This window comes from Nelumbo nucifera, chromosome 7 (assembly GCF_055504915.1).
Source record: "Nelumbo nucifera cultivar China Antique chromosome 7, China Antique-T2T, whole genome shotgun sequence".
Lineage (NCBI taxonomy): Eukaryota > Viridiplantae > Streptophyta > Magnoliopsida > Proteales > Nelumbonaceae > Nelumbo > Nelumbo nucifera.
In genome coordinates this window covers 17,892,589-17,905,191 of record NC_142655.1, presented here as the reverse complement: position 1 = coordinate 17,905,191, position 12,603 = coordinate 17,892,589, and the positions used below count along the sequence as shown (strand labels likewise).

The following is a 12,603-nucleotide window of genomic DNA, read 5'->3' as shown; positions in this document are numbered from 1 at the left end:
CGTAAGAAAAAAATGTCTTTAGGACTTAAACAGTTGATTATATGCCCATCACTAAAGCACTCATACAGTTTTGATTTATGTATCCATCACTTGAGCACTTGACTTATGGGAAGGAATGGAAGCGAATTCAATGTATTAAGACTCTTCCCCTTTTAGGCTGACATTCAATCAATCTAATCATGTATTCCTTAGTGGAAGTGCTTGGAAAGTTGGAAGGATGCTTTTTTTTTTTTAATTTTTTTGCTGAATTTTTTTATAAGCATGCTTAGAATAATGCTTGTATTTTTCATTTAGGCTATGTTTGGTTTGAAGCAAAAGGTAGGGAAAGGATGTAAAAGGTAAAGAAATCTTTACAAACCTTGTATAGGTTTCTTAACCTTTCTCTACTTTTTCCTTTAAACCAAACTAGTCTTAAGAAAAAGAAATGAACTCCCTTTTAAGTTTTATGAGTTGCTTTCATACTAATACAAAATTTGTACTTTTTATACACTAGCAGTGTAAATTTTGCATCCCAAAAATTGGTGCAAAATTTATACCACCTTCCTCCTATATCTTAATTTCTCTCATATAAGATTTTTTTTTTGGTAATTTCTCATATAAGATTGGAATCACATTATTTTGCTTCTCACCTCCATATTCCATTCCATTACATGTGTGTAACTATGTAAGATGGTGTGGTATCATTTTATTTCTCACAAACAAATGAAATTATGATATTTGCACCGCAAACAAATTGAGCCTAAAGCATTACTGTACATCACCAGGGACAGAAAAGAGATCAAAAGATCTTTCCAGAACAAATTTATTCGGATTTTTTTTTCCAATCTAGGAAGACAAGCGAATGTAGGAGAGTAAGCTTCGGGGTCTCTCTCTCTCTCACTCATAATGTTGTGTTAGTTTATTGCTTTTATCATCCATTTATCCTTTCCAACAAAAAGAAAATCTAATTTCCTTTTCATGGATTAGCATTGAATGAGGTATAAGCTAAAAAGAATAATTCCAGCCTGTTCAATAAAGAGTTCACATCTAATGCAATCACAGTCACAGCATTTTCTTGTATGCATTTCAAACAAACAAGATCATCTCTCCTCTCTCATAATTGGTCTTGCAGCAAATAAAACGCTACCAACACAGCTTCCAACATGATCTATAAGACAATAACTGTACAATTCGAACATGATTGTCATCTCAAAGATATAATACCATCAACAACACAACATGTAAGTACAAAACATGTTTGAGAGATGCGATTATAAATGATATTAGAAGCTGTGTTGCTAGCATCTTGTTGGTAGCAGATCCAGGCTCATCTCATCTCTTGAACCTTTTTGAATGATTTAACTAAGATAGAGTTTGGAATCCCTACGCAATCTAAGTGGCTTAATCATATCGATGTCCTTATCTTTGCATCCCTCCGCTTAAATGCTTCTACTCCTTAATAGTATGTCGGCCACTTTTTTTTACCATTGCTTGGATATTATTGGAGATCCCACCTAGTACGAGTCCAATTTTTTTTGGAGATGGGTTTATTTCTAAACAACTGAAACATGCCTACATTGTTCTCTGACACAAATAAAAGAAAACCCTAAGATGTTTCCATGAGAGGCCCATTAATCTATGTATTCTGGCCTATGAGATTCTTGACTAGTTACTTGCTTATAGGCTTATACTTTTTAGGCAACTTTTCCCACTCAAGGAGTGCTTGTCTTGGACTGACATGCTACCCACAGTGTGGCTGTGGCACATGAAGTTGCCCATGTTGTTGTGACAGGAAGGAAGAAAGGCCAAAATTGCTTATTCACTTCAACAGTAAACATGTCTACCAGCCTATGATGCTTTGATTTCTAGTGGATCATAGGCTCTGATTTTTCTATAAAATGGATTTCTCCATTTGTTGACAGAAGATGTCCTGATGTCTTCTCTCTCTCTCTCTCTCCCCCCCCCCCCCTCCCTCCCCTTATCTTTCATCACATGTGTTGGGGTCTTTTCAAAGCATAAGAGCCATATAATTATTGATAGTGAGAACCTTTAGGCTTTAGCTTTATATGAGATTTGTGGCATTTGATGTTATTGGAGCAAATCATTCTGAGTTGGCACTTATAGATTAGCCCAAGAAGCCTGGTAATCTGGGGTGGGCTCAGTTAGTCAGTTGTAGAATAGGTACTGTATCTGTTGGAAGTGGGAAGTCTGTCTTGGCTGGCTCATCAAACTGTCCCATCTTAATACATGCATCAAAATTCGCCCCCTTCCTAGGGCTATTTTTCACCTTTTGTTTGATGGTGGTACCTATATCTTGGATCTTACTCCTCTTGTTAAAGCAGGGGTTGTAAAAAGCAGTTCTAACTCACTAAAGTAGAAAAGCAATCTTCCCTTGGTTCTATTGTTTTCTCAAATGAAGAAAATTGCTTAGGAACCAATATGGCCCATCAATTTATGTAAAATCAGGGGAAAGAAAGGATTCTCCTTTTGTGTATGTTGCCAAAAGCACCTTCTTTTTAACATTTTTTTGACTAAATAAATGTTAAAAGGACTTGTTTGTAGAAAAAAAACTTTGTTCCTCCGTGGAAGGAGGAATAGCCTCCTTTTGACGGTGGATAACAAAACCACATCGCCCATGTTTAAAAGAATGTTAAATTTCAGGTAAATGATCCTTTGGTTCTAGAGTGAAATTAAATTCTTGTAAGTTGTAAGAGGATTAGTTCTTTGGAGTAATAAGTTGGGATTAATGAGAGCTGGATCAAGAGTTCGGTTCATTCCAGAACCAAAAGAACCATTTGGGTGAAATTTAAGATTATTATAAGCATGGGCAACATGGCTTTATTATCTACCACTGAAAGGAGACTTCTCTTCAATCCATTAAGGAACAAAATTTTTCTAGAGGATTCCAAACATGATACATAAAAAAATACTATTAGCCAATCAACCAGTATCATAAAAGTAGTAACCAATAAGCTGGTATTCATCAAATTCATGGGGGTATTCTGATTAGCTACAGCCCTTTTGGTATCATACTCTTCGGGCATCATAAAAATTGCCAAAATTATGCAATTAAAGAACAAATATTCTCAAGGCTATATTTTTTTTTTCTTTTCTTTTCTTTTTTAATGTAGAAATGGATATAAACCTTTGGATATTGAAATATTTAAACTATTATTTCTATCCTCTTGTTATGGCAAGGCTTTTATACTTTTATCTTGATGCAAATGAGGAAAAACAAAGTTTTCATCATCAAGTGTGCCGAGGTATAGCTAAAACATTTCCCTTTGTTTTTCTTAAAACAAATGGGGCCTAAAGAACCTCAAATATTTGGTATCAGTGCATGTTCACCCGCTTATCAGTTGACTATGAAATGGATTCTTGTCAATTAAAGGTTGAGAATTGGCCTGAAAAAAAAAAATCAAGCCTTTGTACAATGCTGATCCTGTCATAACCAGGCTGCTGGGAAGGACACCTGCATCCTTCATTCGAGGATAAATATTCCTATATGTGTGGCATCTTTGACACCAATCCATGCATGACAAAGTTCTCTTCTAAACTAAATAATAGAAAAAAAAAAAACTATTACCCAACTGGATGAGGGAAGAATGTTGTTTTGAAATGAGGAAAATGGGTTATTTGAGACAGGTATGAATGGTGGAGATAGCTTTGTTTTTGAAAGCCTTAGATGAGAAACACCACGACTGATAATCCGGTTTAGTTCATGCATATTAGAATAAGACGATAGAACCCTTTTTATCCCTCTCTCTTGGGGCGAAGGCGGGAAGCTGGCAATGTTTTCCAAAATATGTGGCATTACTTGGTCTGGAAATTTCTGAGCTAAACTTTAAATGAGTAAGTCTTATACTGCCATATATCCTGTTATTCATTCAAATCCACAATACAAATCCATCTTGTGACTGAATCATGCGTAATAGAAGACTCAAACCAGTTTGAGAATCGTTTAGTAGCGGCCTGGACCCCTCAGGATAGGCACATGAACTTCTTGGGATGAGGAGCTAGACCTTTGAGTTTGAACAGATATTGGGGATAGGATCACACATTTACCATGACAAATCGACAACAGAATGAATTGGTTAAATTCTACCTCCATCACAAAATAATTTTATATTAGGAGCATGAATACCTAATGGCTAATTATAAGAATCTGGTGTCAAAGAAGTCAATCTTTGATGGTTAAAATTCTGGTTTGTAAAATATAACTGCTAATTGGTCACAGTCAAATGGGCTTGATTTGCAGAGCATTGAATCCTTTAAAGGAGGTAGCAACCAGATAGTGGTCAGTTCTGTCCCATTAGAAGAGGAGTGCAACAACAGTCTTGAATATATAACTTTTGTCTAGGAAAAAAAACACAGTCCCATTAGCTATTTGAAATCAGTTGAATAAGAAAGCTCCTGCAGAACAATGTTGAAACGACTTCCATGACGAGCACACTATATATTTTCCCAGTTTAATCTTTTCAGTATAGAGCTTTCCGCAACAACCCTGTAGTAGTATAATTCATTCCTTAATGCACTGGCTATTTTTTCTTACCATATCAGCCATAACTCCATATTGGTAGGACAACAAAAAAGGGGCTTTTTCTTTGTGCCTGGAGGGCAACTATTCATTGGAGAGTGGAGGTCAAGATGAAGATTAATTGGTTCCTTGACCTTTTTGGAGCACTTTCAGTGTCATTTATTGATGCTCTCCAAACTCTAGAACGGCACCCTGAGAATGAAGTACAATGCCTCTAAGAATCTCTTCCCCTACTGCCTCAGAAAGCAAGCAAATACAACCACTGCTTGATAATACATCATGGAGGATTTATTCAATTTTCAGACATTTAAGACACCACCTCTCCATCATAATAATACAACTATGGGGTAAAGCACTAGGGAACCTTTATTTATTTGTTTGTTTTTTAATCATAAACTCTTTGAGAATCCCTAAAAATCTGTAAAACACACCTAAAGGATGCTAGGAGCATCAAAAATAAATTTAGCCAAGTTAAGCTACACAATCTTTGGTAAATGCACAAATATATAATGTTAGAAAATAGAATAAAAAAAAAGAACTATTTCAATTGTATATCATGTTCTATAGGTGTGACTGCAAGTCCGTGTTTTCTCATCTTGCCAAATCAGACTCTTGAACATGTGTTACATTCTGATTCCTGTGTCCATGTCCATATAACACTGACTGAATCAGAGGTTAAAGACAAGACTACAGAAACTTGAGACTAAATGCCCATAAAATTGCTCTTTCTGGAAGATTCATAAAGTTTTTGGGTTTAAACTCTAATGAGATCAATATACGGTGGAAAATATATTTTAAAACTTGATCAAGCAAGGCAATTGGATATCTTCTCTGTCGACCAGAAATCACATTGGATCAGGCTAACCATTAACCATCAGGAACTAAAAAATCTCACTTTTGATAAAGTTGATCCATTCGACCATCTTATTAACTGCCATAACAACATATTGGAATCTCTGTTGAAAGTTGATTGTTTCAGACAGAAAGTGTTGTCTGGTTGTACAAGCAGATATGACTTTTTATTGACATACATCTCACATGTTCTTGCCAGGTGCAGCCTCTTAACTAGCTCTTTTGGGATAACAAAGCAAATGCATAGCCAATATGACAAAGATTTTGCAAGATACCTGACAATATATGATGATTCCTGAAGTAACAAAAGTGAAGTTTCTCCAAAATTACAACTCCAGGAGGTATTCTCCTTCCATTATCTCATGTGGACCCGTTAATTGCTTTAATTATGAGAATAGAAAGGTTCCATGATGTGAATCAATTAGACAATTTTCATATCCCCAAGCAATGATCACAGGATTCATGTCCAACTTGGCAACCATAGAAATCTAAGTGATCTTTATTTAATTCATTCTTCTTTCCTTATTATTTAAGTTTTTCAAATTTCCATTGGAGGACAGAAAAAGGCTAACATACCCAACTAAACCCAATTTAACTAAGCCTTATCCTGGGTTGGCTACATGAATTCCGTTCTGTCATTCTACTTTTTTTTCCCAAAAGAAAAAGGCTAAAATAACTCCCAAAATCATATAAAAGAAACTTGAAGCATTTTTTAAGAACAATATACCTAAATCTGGTAAAGCTACTTTTACCCAAGACAACTTCTGAGACTCACTCCCAAATTTTCTTTCTCACTATTGACCATGCCTCAGTTTCACTGTGGTTGCAGTAGAAACAAAGAACAATTAAAAGATGGATTAGGCCATTGTTCAATTTCTCGGAATTGAGAAAATCTTGGAAGTTCTCCCAAATTAGGTGTAATTAGGAAAATATTGTAGGAGATTTAGTAGGGAGATTAGAGTCTTTGGAGGAGGATAACAGCCTCCATTTAAGGTGGTGCAAACCAGGAATATGATACAAATCTTAGTACCTTCAACAAGGCTGTGGAAACAGCTTATGGAACCATATAAAGACTTTCTAAAAGGAACTGACCATAAGATATTCTCTCTATGGATAATTCAATGGGAAAAACTTTTCAGGATAAATGATGAGATTACATGCCTTTTCTCAAAGTTTTGTATGCATTAGCCATAGCTATAGAAGAAACAGTGCCAAATTTCTTTAGGTAAGGAGAAGCAATAAACAGGACCCAGGAAGTAGACACTATCTAAAAAAATGGGGGAAAGTGGACATCTAGCTGAATGAACTCATGAGAATGCTATTTTGGCACCCAATAAACTGATCAAAGGGAAAATGACAATAGTAAAAGATTCTTCTTTGCAAAGGGACTGGGGATGAAATCAATGCCCTAATTCATTGCTAATTTACATGGAAAATGTAGCACAGAACTTCTACTTATCAAAAAAAAAAAAAGTAGCAGCACTTACTAGAGTTGATTGAAATGTACTGGGTCATGTCATAGTATTTTGAAGTTCAATAAACATTGCAAAAGAACATCATAATGTTCTTCTAGGATGAGGTTGTGTGAGATAAAACCACCTCACTCTGTAATTGTGATCTGTGGAAGAGATGCAATGCCAACAGTGTTGATAGTATAAAGAGATCCTTAAAAGTGTTAATTAATATGGTAAAAGGCCATTTTACATCCATGCATGATTAGATTTATGAAGTTTGAATAAAAGACCTGCTAATTGTTATGACAATGCAAAAGTTTCTCTCTTAGCTAAGACCTTATTTTATTTTCTGTAAGGTTATGAGTTTAGGCAATTAAAGATTTTTCTATAGCTTTTCTAAATAGTTTACCACTTATGCTATTGTTGTTGCCATTACAGATTACAGCTACTTATCCAAAAAAGCAGCAAAAAAGGGAAGCTTGCAACAGGCAATCCAGCCATTTTTCTTACCTCAAAAATTATATTCCAATAAAATTATGATTCAACCAGGACCAAATAAGTAACTATTTGTCTGAGTTTCAGAGTCACACATCTTTTAAGGAAAAGGAAATTTGTGGTGACCTCATTTGTACTTCAGGTTCAGATATGCACAATTATACAAGAGCTACAAAGAGAATTTTGAATAATATCAGGTTCAGATAAGTCAATACATTTTGGCATTCTTGGAGCATTGAAATACATTTAATGTTCTAATAACATCAGAGTTTCTGACAAGTGACAAGCTCCCCTTAATATTGGGAACTCCAACTCACATCAAACCCCAGAATTTACAGCATGAAGACACAACTGGATGGTTCAAACCTCTCCCCTCTACAGATAACAAATTAAGAAAAAAGATGGAAAATGAACCCACACAGAAAAGCTACCTGGGAATGTCCCATAAGCTAGGTAACAAATGTTTTGAACAGGGATAACACCCTCTTTTTGATGTTTGATGTCTCTATAAGATATAGAGTACACCGTCCACCATCTCTGCCTACCAACAAGCTCAAATACTTGGAAAATTGTCCTCGCCATGACTACTACCAGTACCAGCACCAGCACCATCATCAAAAAAGACCAATACCAGAGACACCACTACAAGTACCAATACCATGCAACAGTAGAGACACCTAAGAGTCAGCTCAATTACCAAATCAACCAATCCTTAAGGAACCCACCAACCTGAAAATAGCACCATTATTAATGTCAACCACCGCCCATGGCCAGTGCAACATCATGGCTAATATCAGTGACCGTAGAGATGAGTAGAAGCAGGACCAGTACCAACAATTTAATTACATTGTATGAAATTCTAAAACTACAAACAACAGCTGGGTTCGCACTAGTCACCAACAGTGATCACTCGAGAGCATCCAGAATTGGATCTAGTTGGAAACCAACAAAAGAAAATACAATCAATTCTAGGATCTGGAGAGGGAAATTTGACTTCCATGGCACCTGACACCTAACACTATCACCAACAGTACCAACAACAACAACAACAATAACAAAGGCCCTGAATCCAGCTGAACCCAATTCGGCTCCAACCTCTAAATCCCTCCCAATACAAATTCCATGAACCTAAACACTGAATGTAGAGGAAACAGGACATAAAGTAAAGAGAGGCAACAATTACCAAAACTCAATCATCCCCGGTTGGGAACAAAGTTAGAACCTTTCTTCCTCCTCCTCCGGTTGCCGACTCCAAATCCTCTACATAAGCCGGTGGTTGACCCGGAACTGGTGCCCCCATCCTGTGCATCGGCTGCGGTTGCCGTGTCAGAAACCCATGCTCGAATTGACCACCCGGTGGCGACCCAAAATGTCCAATTTGCCTATGATGGAACTGCTGCTGCTGCTGCTGTTGATGCGCCGCGGCAACTGCAGCTGCCGCCATCTGTTGATGATGGTGATGTTGTAAAGTCACCGGCACAAACGGCAAAAAGTGATCAGACGCCGGCCGTCCATGATGCAAGAAGTGAGGCGGAACCGGTGCGCTGGCAAACAAATGATCCGTGGCAGGATCAGTGGCCGATAACGCCGCCGCTCCGCCACCGCCACCGCCACCGCCGGAAAGCCCCTGCATCCTTTTCAGGTAAAGCCGGTACTTCTGGAGATGACTGGCGACGTTCTCCCGAGTCAACCCATCAACACTCATCAGCTGCATTATCGTCTTCGGCACGGCGTTCTTGATCCCGAGATGCGCCACAGCGTCCACAAATCGCTTATGGAGCTGAGGAGTCCACACAAGGCGAGGACGTTTGAGGGTCCGAGCCGGTTCATCGCCGGCGGCACCGGAACCCAACTCGCCCGAGTCAAACTCGGCCGAGTGAGGTTGAGAAGGAGGAGGTGGTGGTGGCGGGGGAGGTTGCGAAGATGGGTTAGGGTTTCGGATATCGAAAGCCAGGGCAAGATCAGGGGTTATAAGGGTCTGCGAAAGAGGCATCAACTCCTCTGGAGATGGAAGCTCTTCCTCCCATCTGGAAAACCAGTTTGAGTCCTCCTCCCTCATTATTTCCTACGCTCTACAAATTAAACATAAATAGATGGAAACCAACACAACCCGTTGGAATTTGGAAATTGGAATTTCTGGGTATTGCTCTTCTGGGTCTCTCTGATTCTGCGTTTTTCTTATCTGGGTATCGTTCAATTTCTGTTTAGAAACATGGGGAAGAAGACTAGGAGAGGGGGGTCGAGAGGTATGAGAAGGGAGGGAGAGATGTTCGAGGTGGATCTTGTATTACTTTCTTTTCAACAGTTACTATTGGTACTGTTGCTGATTCCCTGCATTAGATTTTAATTATTTTTCTTGGTTTTTTCTTTTCCGGGTTTTAGGGGAAGAGCGATATGGTGGTTGGAAATACAGACATCGGACATGGGAGTGGGGTTGAGGGAATCATATTACAAAGTTAAAGACAAAGTTAATTCACTTTGTTTTGGTTTTTTATGGGAGTTTGGGTTATCTTCTCCCTGGAACAACCAAAGTGAGGCTTTCAGTTGATTCTCTGGACTCTGGTCATGCATTTATTACACTTCACAAGGGAATAAACTTTTTCCACCCCTAGAAGATGAGATGGAATGGCGTTGGTTTGTACGTTTTCTTTAGGAAGTATGAATGAACCGTATTGTAAGGCTCAGAAAATGCCAAAAGAGGGGATGACTTTCGGGTTTAGAGGGAGTAAAAATGGAATTATACCAAAGCATATCATTTGCCCATTTGGGTATCTGATTAAGTATATACGGGTATGGTTTATGCTCGGGTCGGGTATGATTCTACAAGTAACCTTAAGATTAAGGATGAAAATGGGCCCGGTCCGGCTATTTTGATATATAATTCAACTCCTCCAGAGCTGTCAATAGGTCAGGTCCATCTGATGCAACCAAACCAATCAAATCATTTATGTTGGTTCTAGTTTTATGGTTTAATAATTGGATTGGGATTAGTTTTTTTTTTTATTGTTTCAAATTGGTTTTGACTCAAGATGGATGATTTTTATATAGTTAATAATTTCATAGGCAGTATATAAGGAAATGGGCTTTAATTCTCACAAGACAAGACTGTGTTTACATCTGCATTGGAAATATCTTCCCATGAAAAGTACGTACAAGTATGAAAATATTTCCCCATGCAAACGGTGTGAGCATCATCTTGTGAGCACTAAAGTTGATTTCATATATAAGATATTTTTTTTATGGAGGTTATATTATCATTAGTAAAGTTTCAAGTAGGTAATTTATAAATGTAAGGTATAATCAGGTTAGACTCAATTATCCAGATTAATAATTGATTTGGTTCTGGGTCTGTTTTATAGAATCATTTAATAATCAAATCAGTTCAGGACTGCTCCACCCCTGTCCCAAACCAGAGCCTATTCATTGACAGTTAAACACTCTCATGTAACTTGTCTTTAATCGGATAGGTTTGGTGCAAATCTAGGCCTATCCAAGTTGTAGATGGTTTCAGATTTGATGCTTGTAAAATTTTTAAATAGTTCATTATCTCGTTTTATTATATTTTAATCCTCGTAATTTTTAATTCTTTAGTATATATTTTCCTTCTATTCTCTTTATTCTTGAATTGTGTGAATTGAAATCCATGTGGGAATTTAAAATATCTATAGATTGGGATGATGTGGAATCGGGTTACTTGGGAAGAACAGTTGGAATATACATTAAATGTATTTTCCTTCTGGCTATAATTAATAATGTTGCTATGTTTTGTACTTTGTTGATTTGTTGTTTCTTATTACGCTTACTCATGGTTCACATGGATGCGGGAATTGTGAACAACACCACGAGATTAAAAAAATCAAATTCCTATAAAATGTGTCAACTAGAATTCCATAGGTATTCTAATTCATATGAATTGGATGTATCCAAATTCCCAATGTTGAAATTCCACTTCCTCGGATCCAAATCCACAGTTTGGTTTCAAAAGTAAATTTAATTAAACTGGATTTGAGTGTACTTTAAGATATGCAGCATATGCTAAGCTGGCCTATTGCAATCCTCACAAAAAAATCATTTGGATAAGCTTCAGGATTTTAGACTTTGTTCTTTGGGGTTTAAAAGTATTTTGACTTTAGATTATAATGTTTTTAAAAGCAGTTTTTACCAAACTCTCAAAACACTTTTTGACTCAACTTTGTTTTCCATAGTCTAAAGTTGAAAATCAAAGGTTTATCCAAATAGAGCCTACTGGTACTCAGATTGAACAAAAACCTAAAAGGATATTGAAAAGCCAACTTTAGAATCATCAAAGTTTTAATGGATTCTTAATAGCTACTTCACCATTTGAACGTGTTAAACTAGGATCCACTAAATGGTGGAGGATTTTCATCTCCATGGACAGACATGCGTGAGATATGATTGCCTTTGGCAGTCATAAGAATCTTGAGTTTGGGTTGTTTTAATTTTTGAAAGAAGTTTTATAATTCTTTAATTGCTTTTTATCCAAATTTGTTACCTTATTTTGCTCTTCTCAAAACAATATTTTCATGTTGATCGTATAGTGACTTGAAACAAGACCTCTTGTTTGAAAACATTTCTATATTCTTCTCAAAGAAAAAAGAAAAGAAGTAAAGAAGAAAACATTTCTATTCTTTTAATTTGAAGATTCTCTATTTCTCTTTGTAACTTGTCCATGGTTTCCAAGGAAGAGAGGGCTTCTTAAGCCTTAAGCTAGAGATGGGTTCTCTCTTATCCTTGATCCTTGTGCATATTCCAGTGCTACACAAATTAATAAAAGGTAAAATACTTATACCACCCATAGGTTTTGAGTCAAATGCACAAACCTCCCCTCACCAGGGTTGAGGGGTAATGGGTTTTGGAAAATGAAAACCTATTTAAGGATCTCACTTAAGAGCTTAAACTTTTAGGTTGAATTGTTACTTGACATGGTATCAAAGACTATTTGACCAAATAGTTTGGTGCTTGATTCTTATTCATCGCTTATAATTAATTAAATTTCAACACAAGGTATGAATCATGAATGGGCCTGTGCTTAACCATATTTCAAGCCTAATAGGCTTTTGCATGGAAGGACACAATAGAGAATAAAAACCTATTCAGGAACTTCACCTTGCATTATGATTTTTTTTTAATTTTAATCAATTGACTTTTATAAACAAACTTTGTCAAATTAGCAATTTGATCCTAGCTTTATAAAAAAAGGTGAAGTTCATCTTAAAATGATTCAATTTTCTGAAACAATGATTGAGACCAACTCGGTTGAATCTT

At 36.7% G+C, this 12,603-nt stretch overlaps 1 protein-coding gene across 2 annotated transcripts; it reads right to left on the bottom strand.

Moving 5' to 3' along the window:
- Nucleotides 1-4,215: 4,215 nt before the first annotated feature.
- LOC104607866 (transcription factor MYBC1-like) lies at nt 4,216-9,851 on the bottom strand. 2 transcript variants are annotated; one of them, XM_010273624.3, is made up of 2 exons: nt 8,501-9,851; nt 4,216-4,708 (listed from the first exon to the last, which is right to left on the bottom strand). In XM_010273624.3, exon 1 carries the CDS (start codon nt 9,374-9,376, stop codon nt 8,507-8,509), a length of 870 nt encoding a protein of 289 aa, XP_010271926.1. In that variant the 5' UTR covers nt 9,377-9,851; the 3' UTR covers nt 4,216-4,708; nt 8,501-8,506. The 2 variants fall into 2 exon arrangements, with proteins under 2 accessions (XP_010271926.1, XP_010271925.1); XM_010273623.3 differs by lacking the exon at nt 4,216-4,708 and adding an exon at nt 7,483-8,046 and having other exon boundaries at nt 8,501-9,850.
- Between the last annotated feature and the right edge of the window lie 2,752 nt (nt 9,852-12,603).

Bases quoted from the DNA above. Each gene is read 5' to 3' on its own strand.
- LOC104607866 (XM_010273624.3), bottom strand. From the start codon at position 9,376: ATGAGGGAGGAGGACTCAAACTGGTTTTCCAGATGGGAGGAAGAGCTT.